The sequence below is a fragment of the Pseudoliparis swirei genome, chromosome 6, assembly GCF_029220125.1.
Source record: "Pseudoliparis swirei isolate HS2019 ecotype Mariana Trench chromosome 6, NWPU_hadal_v1, whole genome shotgun sequence".
Taxonomy (NCBI): domain Eukaryota; kingdom Metazoa; phylum Chordata; class Actinopteri; order Perciformes; family Liparidae; genus Pseudoliparis; species Pseudoliparis swirei.
In genome coordinates this window covers 24779936-24796404 of record NC_079393.1, presented here as the reverse complement: position 1 = coordinate 24796404, position 16469 = coordinate 24779936, and the positions used below count along the sequence as shown (strand labels likewise).

The window sequence follows — 16469 nt, the reverse complement described above, 5'->3', positions numbered from 1 at the left end:
AACCACTCACTGTGTGAAGCAATTTGCCTTTATTGTGTGTAGTCGATCAAGTTATCTTCTGTCCCTTCGTTTGAAGCATACATTTTAGCTCCAGCATTAGTCTCCCATTATTGATCACTTCACGTTTGGATTGAAAGTCCAGTTTTGAGAAATGTTTGATCGTAACGGTGTTAATTATCGGAGGGCGTGTGTTATCAGCAAACGTTCACGTTATCGTGTTAACCTATTAATAAACTGAGCATATCGATTTTTAATCCATTATTAAACTGAGCATATCGATTTTTAATCCATTATTAAATTTAGCATATAGCTACGCTAGCTTAGCTATAGAATCTTCCATTTTCAGCCCCCTACATTGAGGCAGAGGTCGTGTTTGCCTCCCCTCTTAATGTGGCTTTATGTCAGCTCAGCAAATTCAGCGATTTTGTTAGTGCCATTTGTTTCATTGTGTAAACCAGCTTTCACTATATAAATAATCTCCATTGCCGTCCAATTTAGCTGATGAGGTTCAGAGTCAGACCGGTTCAGAGGCTGGTAGTCTGTCTGGGTCACAGGCTACAGCTAGCACGTCTTGTACACCTCCTCATATCTTTGTGTTCAGGCATCCTCCAGCCCATCTGAGAGAGTGTTCTCCACGGCTGGAGACACTAAGTCCTGAGAGATCGCGTATCCTCCCGGAGAAAGCAGACATGCTTATTTTTCTGCACAAGAATTGTTGATGATCCATACAATTGATGGTTGCACACTTGGTATTTGCCACTGCTAGTTTCATTTTTGGCAGCTCAGTTCATATACCCTTTAAAAAAAAGGAAGGAGCACTGTAATTTCTAGGAACATGTTTAAATTAAACAGAATACATTTTATTTAAGTTATGTAAGTTTTATTTTAAGTTCAAGAGGAATATGTATACATGTTTTTGGTTATTTAAAAAAATGTAAATGTGTATGTATACATACTGTATATGGTGTGTGCAGCATTATAGAAAATTATATAAAAGAAAATTAATGTAAATAAACCCGTTTGTGCTCTTTTTTTCACCCCTTGCCCAATAAGAATCGATAAAAGAATCGATAAGGAATCAAATCGATAAGCAGGAATCGATAAGGCATCAGAATCGTTAAAATCGTATCAATTCTCATCCCTACCTGCGGCCATGGCTGTTGCCGGCACCCAAGTGTTTCTGTTTTGTTTTTGTATAGAAGTCTATTAGAAAATAACTCTACTTCTCTCTTGATTAATGAATTATTCCAATGACAAATACACTTCTTGCTCTTGCAATATAACAACTCAAATGTTGAAAGATCAAGCAACATTTTTAAAATCAACAAAATAGTCCACAAATGAAAACAATTATCACGTAAGGCAAAGAATTACAGGAACCTTTCACATGTAACATTATAAACATGAGTTTATGGTCTCAATCTATAGTTTCAAGTCTTCTTCAATACAGTATGATCTTCGTTTTATAAATGATGACCACAGACCATAGAGCGGAATATGCGTTAGGGCGGGGCTAGCTTGTTATTGACAGAGCGCTATCAGAGTGATATACTGCGTCTCCAAACTCCTCAGTCAAATAATGGTCACTTACCAGTTGCAAAAACCAAAATGACGAGGACCAAAATCTAAGATGATGATGGATAAAATGCCCAGGTTTCTACAATTGCCAGCATACCTATGAATTAACCAGTTAAGTCATGCTAGATTTACCTCATACGTGACACCATTGTCAGTGCCTGCATCCCAGGGAATGAGGCCCGTATCCAACCTCTGGACCCAGCCACAGTCCTTGGTGCAGAGGTCCTCTCCCGACAGCCCGACATTCCAGTCTGGGCTGGGCCCCAGCATGGTGAGGAAGGACATCAGGTGACGGGTCCGGTCCACAGAAAACTCGGCTGATGGAGCCGCTCGCCTGGTGACAAGGAAGAAAAAAAAATCGTAAATAAATAAAAAGGTGCTTTCCAGATAATTCAATTCCATTTTTAATATTATAATAAGTAAGCAACTTTTTGTTGAATACTCAGAAATGGCTCTAATGTCGAGACCTGTGACAGACTCAACCTCTGCTAATTGCTGGATAATTGATTTCCGAAAATTCCATTTAGCGGCAGAAAATAGCTCATGATAAAAAGTCCTCTCTCAATGTCCAGAAAACCTCTTTAATAATAGGGTAATTTAAAGTTTTGAAAAACAGTCCCTGGTATCTTAATTATCACGTCTTAACCGAGACATAACAACTTGACAACTTTGCATGCAAAATTGAACAAAATGAACTTGTATTTCATGGCCACAGTGAGTTGTGATCGTGCATGTGTGTGTGTGGGTGCACATGCGCAAAGGTTCTCATTAGTGAAAATAATAGCGGCACAATGTATCGCGAATGACAGACAACGCTAGGAGGCGTAATTAAACAGATGTTTGGTAAAAGATACGGTACATTAGTGCATGTGTGTGTGTGTGTGTGTGTTTGAGCTCATGCAGTGCTGTAGGCTAGAACTGAGATGGGTTTCTAATTGCTCTTGAGCGAATTCCAAGGAGTGCACAGGATATAGAGTATATGTGGCTATTCAGCCTGGCTTCTTAAGAGCTGCATAAAAAGAAGAAATTATAAAACAATTAAGGATTATTTGTAGTCGTTCAAGATCAAGCTCAGTGGATGTGAGCTGCCCGCCATCCGAGACATTTACAGCGATTGTTGTTGACAGTGACCCCAGTGACCCCGACCGTTACGGCTGCTGACGTCTGGCAAGCGCTACCGCAGCTTCGGGCCAAATAAGATACTTGGCAGCTGTTTTCATCAGGCTCAGACACATATTTACACACATAATGTACATGACAATATTACAATCACTATATGCACATCATTCGTATCATTATACTGTGTTGCATAAGCATTTGTGTTAATAGTTGTATTGGTATTATGCTGAAATGTTAAGGAGCCCAACACAAATTAATTTTGACACGGTTTCTCATGATACATATTTTCTTATATACTAAATATAAGATACTCTTACATACACATTATCTTTAGACTATCTACCTATTCAAAGAAACAGGAATATATAAAAACAGTAGAGGATATTTGAAAAAAGATAGTTGCAGAGAGGGAATAGATAGCATCCCGTGTGTATTACCTTAGTTGTAGGAGCGACATCAAAATAAAAACACTGTGAACTTTTAAATAGACATGTCTTACTTACACATAAAAGTTGTAATTAATCTTTATTTGAGTATAAAAGGAGTGCTATGTTGTAAACTCCTGAAGTGTTCAAAGAAACCCAAATCTTTGGCATAGCCCACTAACCCCCGAAGCATTTTTTAACTGTGAAGCACTTATCTAGCTAATGAGCATTCGATACCGCTCATTATCAAGATCAGGTCTTTTTGATTCGCGCCAAGGTTGTATTAATTAAAGATTTATGCATCATGTTGTCACATATAGTTTCCATTTATCATTCGACATGGGCTGAATTATGGAGATGTAGTATTTGTGATAATATGCGCGTTATGGGAGCGGCGGCGCTGGGCTTAGTCCAGAAGAGTGCAGCAGCGAAATTTGTGGACATAGAAACACTCTCAGACAGCAGCTTGCTGTTACGTGCGCCTGCTGCCAGTCTGACTCCGCTGCTTTGGGTGAATGACGTCACGTGCGACCTGGAGGTGTTAACCACTTGTGTGCCAAATCTTTTTTCTAATTTTTTTTAAATTAACATTCGGGGCTAATTAAAAAACATCCGGGGCTTTAGCCCCGGATGTTTTTTAGCCTAGGGACGCCACTGGTTAAGACCGAAATGACACTTGAGAGCCCTGAGAATGTTTAATATTAATTATTACACCATTAGACCACCATTACATTTTTCCTCTCGCGCACCCCCTAGAGGCAGCTCGCGCACCCCCAGGGGTGCGCGCACCACACTTTGGGAATCCCTGCCTTAACCTAACTAATTGGTTGTGTCGCCTCAACCTAACTAAGTAGTTTTGTTGCCTCAACCTAACTAATTGGTTGTGTTACCTCAACCTAACTAAGTAGTTTTGTTGCCTCAACCTAACTAAGTGGTTTTATTTCCTCAACATAACTAAGTGATTTTATTGATTTAACCAAACTAAGTGGTGTTGTTGCCTCAAACTAACTAAGTGTTGTTGTTGACTCAACCTACTTATGTGGTGCTGTTGCCTCAACCTAACTAATAAGTTGTGTTGCCTCATTCTAACTAAGTGGTTTGTGGCTAAAACCTAACTAACTTGCTGAAACCTATCTCAGTGGTTTTATTACTGAAATCTAACTAAGTGGTTTTATTTATGAAACATATCTAAGAGGTTTTATTACTGAAATCTAACTCAGGGGTGTAACCTAACTTAGTGGTTGTGTTGCCTAAACCTAACTGAGTTTCCAAAGTAATATTATTTAGTTTTTGAAATTTTAAATGTGACCGAATCATTACAAGTCGAAACAAGCACTGAGGATATATAGCGCAACATTTAAAACAAATGGGGTTTTTTCTGTTCAAGGTTGATTTCCTGGTTTTTTTTGGTTATTATTGGAATTTCCATATCTCCCAGAAGTACCTCTCCCATTCGGTGAAACTGACATTAAGATAGATAGATAGATAGATATATACTTTATTCATCCCCAAGGGGAAATTTGTCGTAACAGTAGCAGCACCAATAAACTAAACACATAAGAATAAAAAATAAAATATAAAACAAAAGATAAAAAACAGGGATGAAAGAAGTTGATATATACAAGAAGTATACCAAGTAAAATATAAAATAAAATATATATGTATATATACAACATATATGCATACACAATACACAATACTAATGACAAATTAAATTAAATATAAAAATATTAAATATAGACAGTGTGCAAAATGCAAAGTGTGTGTATCAGAATCAGAATCAGAATCAGAAACAGGTTTATTGCCAAAGAATGAATGTTTTCACAAACAAACGAGGAATTTTTTTTTGGTGGAAGGTGCAACATTTGGACATGACAAACAACAATCAACGCAAGGAGGGAGGAGGAGTGGGAGGAAGAGGGAGGAAGAGGAAGGAGCGGGAAGAAGGAGGAGAGAGGAAGGTGGAAGAAGAGGTGGTAGTCCTGGGGGTGACAGACAGTCAGTCCCGGGGTCCATTGATGAGCCCGACCGCCGTCGGGAAAAAGCTATTGGTGTGGCGGGAGGTCGTGGTCATGATGGACCGCAGCCTCCTCCCCGAGGGGAGGGACTCGAACAGGGAGTGTCCAGGGTGGGAGGGTCGGCGACAATCTTTCTGGCCCGCTTCAGTGACCTGGAAGTGAACAGGACCTGGTGGGAAGGCAGATTGCAGCCGATAACCCTCTCGGCCGAGCGGATGATGCTCTGCAGCCTGCGCTTGTCTTTGGCTGTGGCTGCAGGGTGCCAGACGGTGATGGAGGAGCAGATGATGGACTCAACGATGGCCGTGTAGAACTGTACCATCATCTTCCCTGGCAGGTTGAATTTCCTCAGCTGCCTCAGGAAGAACATCCTCTGCTGGGCCTTCTTGGAGATGGAGCCGATGTTCAGCTCCCACTTGAGGTCCTGGGAGATGATGGAGCCCAGGAAGCGGTAGGACTCCACAGCGTCGACGGGGGAGTCACACAGGATGAGAGGGCGGGTGGGGCTGCATTCCTCCTGAAATCCACAACCATCTCCACTGTCTTCAGAGCGTTGAGCTCCAGGTTGTTCTGGCTGCACCAGGTCACCAGGTGGTCAGTCTCCCACCTGTAGGCGGTCTCGTCCCGCCAGAGATCAGTTCCATGCGGGTGGTGTCATCCGCGTACTTTAGTTGCTTGGCGAACTGGTGACTGGAGGTGCAGCTGTTGGTGTACAGGAGAACAGCAGAGGGAGAGAACACAGCCTTGGGGAACCCGTGCTGGTGGTCCGGGAGCCTGAGACGTGTTTCCCCAGCCTCACGTGCTGCTTCCTGTCGGTCAGGAAGTCTGTGATCCACCTGCAGGTGGAGTCGGGCACGTGCAGCTGGGAGAGCTTGTCCTGCAACAGGGACGGGATGATGGAATTGAAGGCAGAGCTGAAGTCCACAAACAGGATCCTGGCGCAGGTTCCTCGGGAGTCCAGATGCTGGAGGATGTAGTGAAGGGCCATGTTGACTGCATCGTCTGCAGACCTGTTGGCTCTGTAGGCGAACTGCAGGGGGTCCAGGAGTGGGTCGGTGATGGTCTTGAGGTGTGACAGGACCAAGCGTTCAAAGGACTTCATGACCACAGAGGTCAGGGCGACGGGCCTGTAGTCATTGAGTCCTGTGATCTTGGGTTTTTTGGGGACGGGGATGATGGTGGAGGCCTTGAAGCAGGCTGGAACGTGGCATGTCTCCATGGAGGTGTTGAAGATGTCGGTGAACACCGGAGACAGCTGGTCCGCACAGTGCTTCAGGGTGGAGGGGGAGACGGAGTCCGGGCCCGCTGCTTTGCGGGGGTTCTGCTTTTTAAACAGCCTGTTGACTGCTCTCTCCAGGATGACGAGGGGCGTCGCTGAGTTGATGGAGGGTGCTCCAGAGGTGTGAGCCCCTGATGGGCTGGGGAGGGTGGGCTGATGGTCTGTGGCTTGTTGGTGGGGCTGTGGGGATGGTCTCAGGACTGCTCCATTGTCTTTCAAAGCGGCAGTAGAACTCATTTAGCACGCCTGCCAGAAGCACATTGTTCATGGAGTGGGGTGATTTGGGCTTGTAGTTGGTGATCTGCCTGAGCCCTCTCCAGACAGAAGCAGAGTCGTTTGCTGAGAGCTGCTGTTGCAGTTTCTCAGAGTACAGTCGTTAGCATCTCTCACCGCCTTGCTAAACCTGTATTTGGACTCTGTGTACAGGTCCTTGTCCCCACTCCTGAATGCCTGGTCCTTCTGCAGTCTTAGCTTCCTGAGCTCCGCTGTGAACCAGGGTTTGTCGTTGTTATAACTCACCCTGGAGCTGGATGGAATACAGCTGTCCTCACAGAAGCTGATGTAGGAAGTTACAGCCTCTGTGTACTCATCCAGGCTGTTGGTAGCAGTCCTGAAGACATCCCAGTCAGTACAGTCAAAGCACGCCCGTAGATCCTCCAGAGCCTCACTGGTCCACTTCTTGAACTTCCTCACCACAGGTTTGCAGAGCTTTAGTCTCTGCCTGTATGAGGGAATCAGATGAACCATGACGTGGTCAGAGTTTCCCAGTGCAGCTCGAGGGACGGCGTGATAGGCCCTGCTGATTGTTGTGTAGCAGTGGTCCAGAATGCTCTTCTCTGGTAGGGCATTTAATTAACTGTCTATATTTAGGAGTTCGTGGCTGAGGTTTCCTTTGTTAAAATCCCGAGTACAATAACTAAAGAGTCCGGGAAGGTCCGCCCACACCCGTATCTGTTCAGCGAGTGTCTGTTGTGCCTCGTTCACGTTCCCCGCGGCGGCATGTAAACCCGCCAGGATGAATGAAGCGAACTCACGTGGGAGTAGAAGGGTTTGCAGTGGATGATAAAGATTCCAGGTCCGCGAACAGTGCTGTAGAATCACCGTTACGTCGTTGCACCAGCCGTTGTTGAGGTAAAAGCAGATTCCTCCACCCTTTTTTACCGGAGAGCTCCGAGACCCGGTCCGCTCGAACAGCTGGAAGCCAGCGAGCTGGAGCGCAGAGTCTGGTATCGAGCCACTAAGCCATGATTCCGTGAAACACAGAACGGAGGATGAGGAGAAGTCTCTGTCTCTCCCCACCAGCAGCTGGAGTTCGTCCAGTTTGTTGCACAGTGAGCGGACGTTGAGAGAAATATGCCCGCAGCGCTGTACGAGATCCCGCTTCCGTAGCCGCATAAGCGCCCCGAACGTTCCTCTCCGCCGCGTTTCACCACGTGGCGAAGGTGAGCACACCTTTACAAAATGTCCAGTAACTCCACAGAAGTTAAAAACGTTGGAAGTAAATCCGCTGGAGTTGTTCCCCTGATGTTCAAGAGCTCTTCTCTGGTGAAAGAGCTCTGGGAATCCCAGCAGAAAACAGTATTTAAAACGAAAACAATAAAAAACATCGCGCACCAACACACCGAGGCGACCTTTCGCGGCGCCATCAGTAGTGTAGTGTAAATGAAAATGAAATGTGTGTGTATGTGTGTAGTGTAAATAAATGAAATGTGTGAAGTTCAGCGTAAGTGATACTTACATGTTAAGCGGCTGCCATGCCGGCCACTGAGCCTTCGTCTTAATAACGGTAAGCACTTCATCTCCCTGTGAAGAGAAAGAGACAAAGACAGAGAGAGGGATACATGAGGCAATGTGTCTCTAAATGGATGACTATAAAGTGAGGGAAAAATAAAAGAGACATTGAGAGAGAAAAGGACAACATTGACAATTTGATATGACTGAGGGTTGAGTACTCTCATCCAAGGGCAGCAAAGTGTGCTCCACTTCTCGGGAGCTTAAGAGACTCTTATCAGTCTCTTTTCGGGACAAAATGGCTCTTTGCCGATAGTGTTATTCTAGCGGGGAGCCACATTCCCATTGTCTCTCTACAGCATTATGGCCACCTTATGCACAACACATTATCCATCATTGCATCAGACAAACCTTTTCGTTAGGCCGAACGCAGCAGGACAAACGGTGGATTTAGTGTGGGGCTGCAGTTGATTAGAACGGAATGGGGAAAGTCCCTCTATACCCTTTCTGGTTTAATAAGAGCCTTTATTGTTTTCTCCCCCACTTCTCCAGCTTCAGGTTGGGGTGTGCCCAAAAAAGTCTGGTTGACTGAAGGTTTCACAGTCCCTTTTGAAAGCCCCCCCTCTTCCCCGTGGGCAGTGTGGAGAACGCAAGCGTGCATGAGGATGTGTGTGTGTGCCTGTGTGTGTTGATAAGTCACTGTCCATCCATCTTTTTTGCAGCAGCCCGAGGCTCTAAGGCCTCAGAGTCCACTCCGTCTTCTCAAAACACATAAAACACACGCACACACAAACGCATTCAGATGGACACACACACAAATGTGTGTGTGTGTGTGTGTGTGAGAGAGAGTATAGTAAGCCAGAGGGATAGAAACACAAAAGCTGGCATTGAGTCAAGAGAGACCAATGGAGCGATGGCTGAATATCCAGACAGGAGGAATGGAGAGGAACGTTCCTTTAAGTTGGAGTGTCTGCTCAGAGGTTATTGTCTCAACCTTCAGTTCATGAAGTGGTGTTGAGTGACCACAGACACACAATCAACAGTGGGAATACATTTAGATTGTATGCTGGTGTGCAAGCAAAAACATATTGGTTAGATTCCATAAAGCCAGTTAAACCAGTACTAGTGGTTTGGGGAGGAGCTTCGTCCCAAGTCCAAGCTATATGGCTTTTAAAGATTTAAAAATGTCAGAAAATATATATTTCGAAATATGTTTATCTTTTTTTCTGCTATCGCTAGAAACAAGAAGATCTAAGATGACCAACGTTCACGTTTACATCTTATGTTATAAGGGCTGCAACCATAGACCAAATAAGACGTGGACATGGTCACATCATTCACTGGTTTGTGGACTGCTGTTTTGAAGCCCTTAGCTCGACATTTTGTCCGTCACCATCTTGGATTTTGTCCGAAGTCATCTTGGCTTTTTTTTTGCAACCAATGAACGTCAGTGACCATATTTGGAGCTGTGACGTAGGGACGCCATGTAAGGCTCGGGTAAGGTAGCAACCTGTCAATCACATGGTAGCCCCGCCCTGAATTATACTCCGCTTTTATGGTCCTTTTTACTCTAAATGGACCACAATATACAAAATAAACATCAGGCTGTATTGAAGAATACTTTAAACTAGAGATTGAGAACATATACTCATATTAACAATGTTAAATCAAGTGAGAAGAAGTCATTTTCTCATAGACTTCTATACAATCTGACTGCAACAAGAGAAGTCACCCCCTGTTGGTCATTAGAGAGAATGCAAGTTCAAGATACAATCAGCTTTATTTTTCAGAACAAAGGGTTGCAGCCCATCAGCCAACCTTTAAACATGTTTATTTCTGCTGTTAAGTTGGACATTTTAAACATGAGGTCAATGGGGATTGCCTAACTTTTTCAGCCAACCTCAAGTGGCCATTTTGTTCTAACCTTGTTAGCTAAATTACAAGGAAACCAATGACTACACCTTTCTCAATTTGTAGATCAACATGTTTATGGTCATTTTGATTCTCTCCACCCCCTGTGCCATTACCAAAAACTCTACACACTCTGGTTTAATTTTGGCCACGAACAAAGCATCCTATTCCTGTGAAATGGTCCTGCACATTTAATGGGAGCTCTCAGCCGCCAACACGTCATACAAAATGCTTCGCGGAGGCCGGCAGAAGATGCAAATCTTGCTTGTTTGTGGTTATCATCGCAAAATGACTAGGAGTTAACCATGTTTAAAAGGACATTAGGAATGTTTTCAAGGAGAGGAAAAACGAGTGGAACACGAGGAGAGGGAGGTGGAGTTAGACACAGAGGATACAATTGTGGAGAAGAAGAAGACGAAGAAGATACAGCTGAAAGCTGAAGAATATATGAGGATTGAAAGAAAAGACGAGAGAAGGATGAGGAGGACAGCAATAAACTAAAATGAAGACAGAGTGGGAGAGCATGAGAAGGGGACAGAGGTGGAATGGGGCAGGAACAAGGGACACACACAGCTGAGGGGGAAAAGAGGGAGGAAACTACAGCATTGCACTTAAATGAGGGAATGAAAGTCCGATAAAAGAGAGAGAGGTTAAAAAAGGAGCCGATGAGATAAGCAGGGGATCTCAACCGACGCACAGAGACAGTAATCCAGTTGAAATAACTTGACATTCATTCACATACTCCCAAGCATGATAACGCTTCCTTCACTCCCTCCCTGTACTTGCTCCTTTGTTCCATACTTCCCTCCCTCCGTCCGTTTCAAGGTTCAAGGTTCGTTCATTGTCGTTCTGAAACATGCAGGGTTGGAATGCTGTTCAACTCCCTTCATGCTACGCAAGAAAAAAATGGTTTCAGGAGGAACAGCAGCAACAAAAATACCCCGAAAATTTGACGAGTTGTTCGATTCAACTGGAAAACTCCCAGTGATGAGAAAAAAGGATCCTTCCATTCTGGCTACATGGGATTGCTGTACGTCTAATTTTACATATAATTGCTTTTCTTCCAGTAAATCTTGACAAATAACCAATTGTAGTATAAATATAATAATATTGTTAATGGAAATCTGAAAATAACTCATGGGCATGCTCACCACCTCAGTTTAACATTTTAACATCTGCTCTTTAGCTCCAGACACAAAAACAGAGACTCATGGGAATGTCATTATTTTTATTAAAAGTTTTGGCCTAGTTAAAAAAGTCAAGGGGATCCACCTGAGTGGAACACACACATAGCAATACAACCACGGTTGCCTACGCATTCCATTCAAAAGCAGAAATGTCAACCTCATGGTGGCGCTAGAGAGGACCCCCGTCCTCATTCTACCCAATAGATAATAGGCTTGCACATCCATCTACCGCCGAATGCGTTGGAGCTCCAGTCACAGTGAACGGGACTACACTGAGGTGAGTCTCCGGGGTGGGTGACTCTCGGTCAGAGATCGTCTGCCCCTCATGTTCCTTCAGACACGAAAGTAGCGAGCGCGACAGTCGGGAAAATGATGGGGAGAGAGCTGCAAGCCAAGGGCCAGTCTTACAAAAGAGGTTACACACATATTGGTAAGACACTGCTGGCCAACATTCCGGTACACGGTGCTGATGTGAAAGCCTTCGACTAAGGGCGGCGTTAGGCCTATTTTAGGGGGGCTTCAGAATGTGGCTGTTTGTGATTGTTAACGATTGTTACCTGCTTAGATTTAGGTCTACTTGAGGCAAATGACAGTTAGAAACTGTCTCCAGTGACCGAGAGTGTGAATGATCGAATTAGAAAATACAAGAAATAACTATTGACATCTCTCTATTTTTAGCATTAATATATCTAATTATTGTATATTCTCCATTGAATGGTATATTTGACACTGAACTAGTTCATTGTTCTTTCAGTGTTAGTGTCCAAATGAGTATAAAATACCACCATGACCCTGAAATTCTGTCTCTTGTGTTATCATATATTGAATGCAAGCAAAATTACAGCGCAAAATCACACTCTTTATGATTGAACCAATCTATGAATTGTTGGAAACAATGGATATATCATGGGCCACCCAAAAAATGAGGACGCAAAGATTCCCTAACATACCGCTCCCCTTGGGGCTTAGCCCCCCCTTTCTTTGAATCCTTCAAATGCCCCTGCCTGTGTGACCCATGGCTGTCCATGTAGGATGGGAAGTGGTGTAAAAGAGTGAGGATGGAAAGCTCAAAAAAACTGAGATGAAAAGCAGCAGCTGGGTTTTAATCCACATTTTTGCCAAATCATAATTGATCTAGTTAAAGACCAAATGGGAAAAGGAAGAGGTTCCTCAAATACTTTCATTAAAACCAAAACAAGGAGCTGAAACTAGATGAAGTTGCGTTGAGAGCTGAGGGCTGATAATTCTCGGCGGGTTCATCACCACGATCAACTACCCTTAAATTACACGTAATAATTGAACCCATTGTTAAAGTAATCCAACTCTTTCTAAGGAGGAAAATATACTTCAACGCTAAGCCATAAATCAATCTGTTGCTTCCATGTTTAAGCAACACAGTACCTTTTTTTTTTTTAGCATTAGCCTTGATGTATTTATTTGTATCTTCAAATTGAGGCATGGATTTTCACAACAATTTTCACACGCAGTGCATGTATGTTGACGGCTGGATTGAAATATACTACTTGTGTGGACAGCTACAAAATGGAGGCTATTTCCACACAAATCCCTTCCTATTACTCATTCACGTTGGAATGAAGTTTTGCCTGGAGGGACTCTAAAAGCAGCAGCTTGGTGTTCTGTATTGTCTTTTCAGAATCGGCCAAATAAAGGAAAATGAGCCAGGGGACTGAGGGAAAAGGTGTCTAATAAAAAAATCAACACTGCACTAATGCAATTTCAATGTCATTTGGGGCTGCGGAACAGGTGGATGACTGGGCCACGATGTTGTAACAGTCGGATAAAATTCCCAGCTTAGATGGGTAACACACACAGACTCATTATATGCACTCACACATGTACATTCTCACTTCCTGTCACACTGTGAACACACACGGTGTTATCTAAAGGTTACCACATGATAAAACAACCTGTCCTTGTGGAAATAAACTGTTATTCCCCTCATCTAGCGGGGATGTCTTCGTTGATTTGTCAAATGTAATTTCACTGACACACAGACGGAACAATTTCAGCTCAGCAGGTTATTTATCAACCATCTGTGACATGGATATGATGCCAAGAGCTATGCTGTATCATCTGTCCAATTACATTGTCATTTACTCGTCCCTCAAGCCAGCTGCTGTAATTGTACAATACAAAATAACAACATGAGCTTTACTATAGCGACTCAATGGATCTGAAATGAAAAGTGCCCATTTCTTCTTTCCCCTGGAGGCTTGCTAGTCGCAAATCACAATTCAATATTTAATGATGGGACATATAATGTGATTTTTTTTAAAGGCATCTGATTAACTCTGACAGTGAAAAACTTTCCGTTTGAAATGTTTCTAATTGGAGTAATACCTTAATAATTCTTCACCGTGTCTCCTGGAGATATGAGTGTGTTCCTTCCTGTCTCCATGTACGGTTACCCATCATAGCTCATATTCCAGCAATTTGCGTCAACATTTTTAATATGCCACAATAAACCTATGCTTAGAGCTCCAGCGCTGAAACTAATGCAGCACCACAACCCACGTCAGAACCACATCTTTATGAGACTTTGACGACTGTGTTTCTAATTGGAAAGATGGCAGCAGTAATGATGCTACTGGGAAAGCCTTTACTATCAGGGTGTGAAAACATTTTTCATTAAATGTAGTCAATTAAAGGTCCGGTGTTTGTGAAGAAGAGGAACTCCCTGTTGGTTTTGGAGTATCTGCTACAACACAACCTACAATGTTTTTGAACCCCATCCCCATTAAGCGATTGTCGAGGCTGAATCCTGGTTTTGGCATCATGTGCTGGTTAAAAGGTTAGTCTGAGACTTCGAAAGAGCCCAAGGGAAGTAGAGGTGTAACCAAGAAGAGATAGAAAAATGGGTAGAGGAAGTAAGTACACATAGAAGCACACCATCAATCGCAAGATCACTTGGTCATAGTTCTGGAAGGCCGAGACACTCTCTCAAGTTCTTGATCCAGCTGATTTAAGACGTCCTTCACACCCAATCCAACCTTTGCCACTGAGGTCTGGGAGAAACACTGGGTTGAGTTGTTGTCAAAGGCTATTGGATAAGGACATTGCTGATGGTATTCCTCAGGAGCTGACTGCAATAGAAAGTAAAATCTGCACTGAGATTGCCAACACTAAGGGGTCAATTCCCCTTGTTAAGGAAGGAGGGAAAGCTTTATCTTCACCCAAGATCAAGTGGGCGTCTTGCCACAGCTCGAGACTGGCAGTGGAGGGTTGACCTAGAGATACAAGTGAGAGTGAGAGACACCATGGCATTAAGTAAAACCAGGCAAGTCCAAAACAGTAAGGCAAGTGGTCCTACCATCATTCAATATCCTCTGGCAAGACCAGATGGAGGAAACCTCCAAGAGAAACAGATATATGAATTTGGACCTCATTGGCCAGAGCCATGGATGCAATGCACAATATGTATCCATTAAGGTTAGCTGCAGATGCTTTGCCAGCCAATCTCTATGCAGAGGACAGTACAGAAGACTGTCATCGGAAACATCACTGACGCCATGAAAAAGGCGTCAAGTTGGCTTTGGATCAAAAGGAGTGACCGATCAACAACAAGCGCCACTTGGACAAGCTACAATCCCGGGTGAGTCTCCTGGTTTAGGGTGTTTGATGTGGAAAGATCCCAAACGCCAGTTGACAGTCAAAAATCAACACTGAAAAGACACCAGAAGTGAAGCATATGACGAGCTGCCATGCAAGGTCTATGGAAAGCTGTATGTAAGAAGTTGGCGTAGTCATCGTGACACCTTCCATTGGTTGTGGACTGCCGTTTCAATGCCTCGGCATTTTGGCTGTTGCCATCTTGTTTTTTTGCAACCAGACCTGACACGAGAGGTATAAACATATGCCAATGAACAACACAGGTTGCAGTTAACTGTCACAATCTTAAAAGTTAATTTTGAGATGGTAAAAATGATAAGAGGAAAACACCATGATAGCAACTTGTCAATCACAAGGTGGCCCCACCCTAAAGCATACCCTGCTTTATGGTCCATTTCACTTTCAATTTGACCATAATTTACTCAATGAACATCATGCTGCATTGAAAAAGACTTGAAACTAAAGATTGAGACCATAAACTCATGTTTACTAATGGTGTGAATCAAGATATAAGTAGTCATTTTCTCATAGACTTCTATACAACCAGACTTCTTTTTGCAACCAGTAGAGCTAACCCCTCATTTCCACATTGGCTTCACTTTTTAGAACCGATGTTGCCTCATGGTTTGGGTGGCCTGACCGAGTTCAGCGTGTGACAGGTTGACTTATGTAGCTAAGATTTCCTTTCCGAGTAAAACCCATGAAACCCATACAAATGTAATTATCACCTTGAGCTAAGCTAGTCTTCACCAAGACAGTGTGGGGGTTGATTGACCAAATCATACAGTGCTATGCACCATAATCTAAACACCCAGGCTTTGATTCACACGTTTCGAAGTCCTTACTGCTGTAAAGAAGCATGGCCTCTTTCAAACCGGAGAGGGACAAAAAACAAATCTTTCACCCAAGTTTTTTGTAAGTTAACTTTGACAAAAAATAAGGTATTTGTACCGGAACCCATTATTCATAACAACAAACTGATTAAAACAATTAGTGGTCCTTTTGTCAATGTATGTGTTTTGTACAGTGTGCTTTGAGTTGGTGTAGTGGTTTTATCTGCACCTTTGTTGTGCACCTTGCTGTGTGTGTTCCTGTGACATAATGGTTTTGTGAGCGTGCGTGTATCTCTGTGTGCGCGTCCCCTCCAAGATATTGTAACCCGAGGGCCTGGTAATCCATCACACCGGTGGCAGGCGTAATATGTGACACATTCACCTGAGGAAACGCTGTCACATTAGTCAGCATGGATCACTGCTGCGCTCCGTCTTGGTAGACTTCCTGTTTGGTACAAAGAACCAAACAGCTGCAATTAATAACGGCTGAAGAATTAGGTGGAGTTAGGAATTTTTTGTACCGTATAGGCATCCGGCCTTGAACCCTGTGGTGCAGGCTTGTACATAGATGCATGAATATTTGTATTTATGTGAGAATAATCCCACCCGCAGATCATCCCATTTTAACATCTTTATACAACTCACTGATTTGTTTACCAAGCCATTAAACTTCAGGATAGTTTGGGGAAATGGATGACTCCATTGAAAGAGTAGAGTAAGTCATTTTCATTAGCAATGTAATGTAAAAAAAGAAAAAT

At 43.3% G+C, this 16469-nt stretch overlaps 1 protein-coding gene across 1 annotated transcript in view; it reads right to left on the bottom strand.

Moving 5' to 3' along the window:
- The window catches only part of LOC130194988 (spondin-1-like), a 98205-nt gene that overhangs the window by 18450 nt on the left and 63286 nt on the right, over positions 1-16469 (bottom strand). The window contains exons 7-8 of the mRNA XM_056416214.1: positions 8158-8222; positions 1711-1912 (exon numbers count right to left, since the gene is read on the bottom strand). Coding sequence (XP_056272189.1) covers positions 1711-1912; positions 8158-8222 — 267 coding nt within the window. The remainder of the gene's footprint in view (positions 1-1710; positions 1913-8157; positions 8223-16469) is intronic.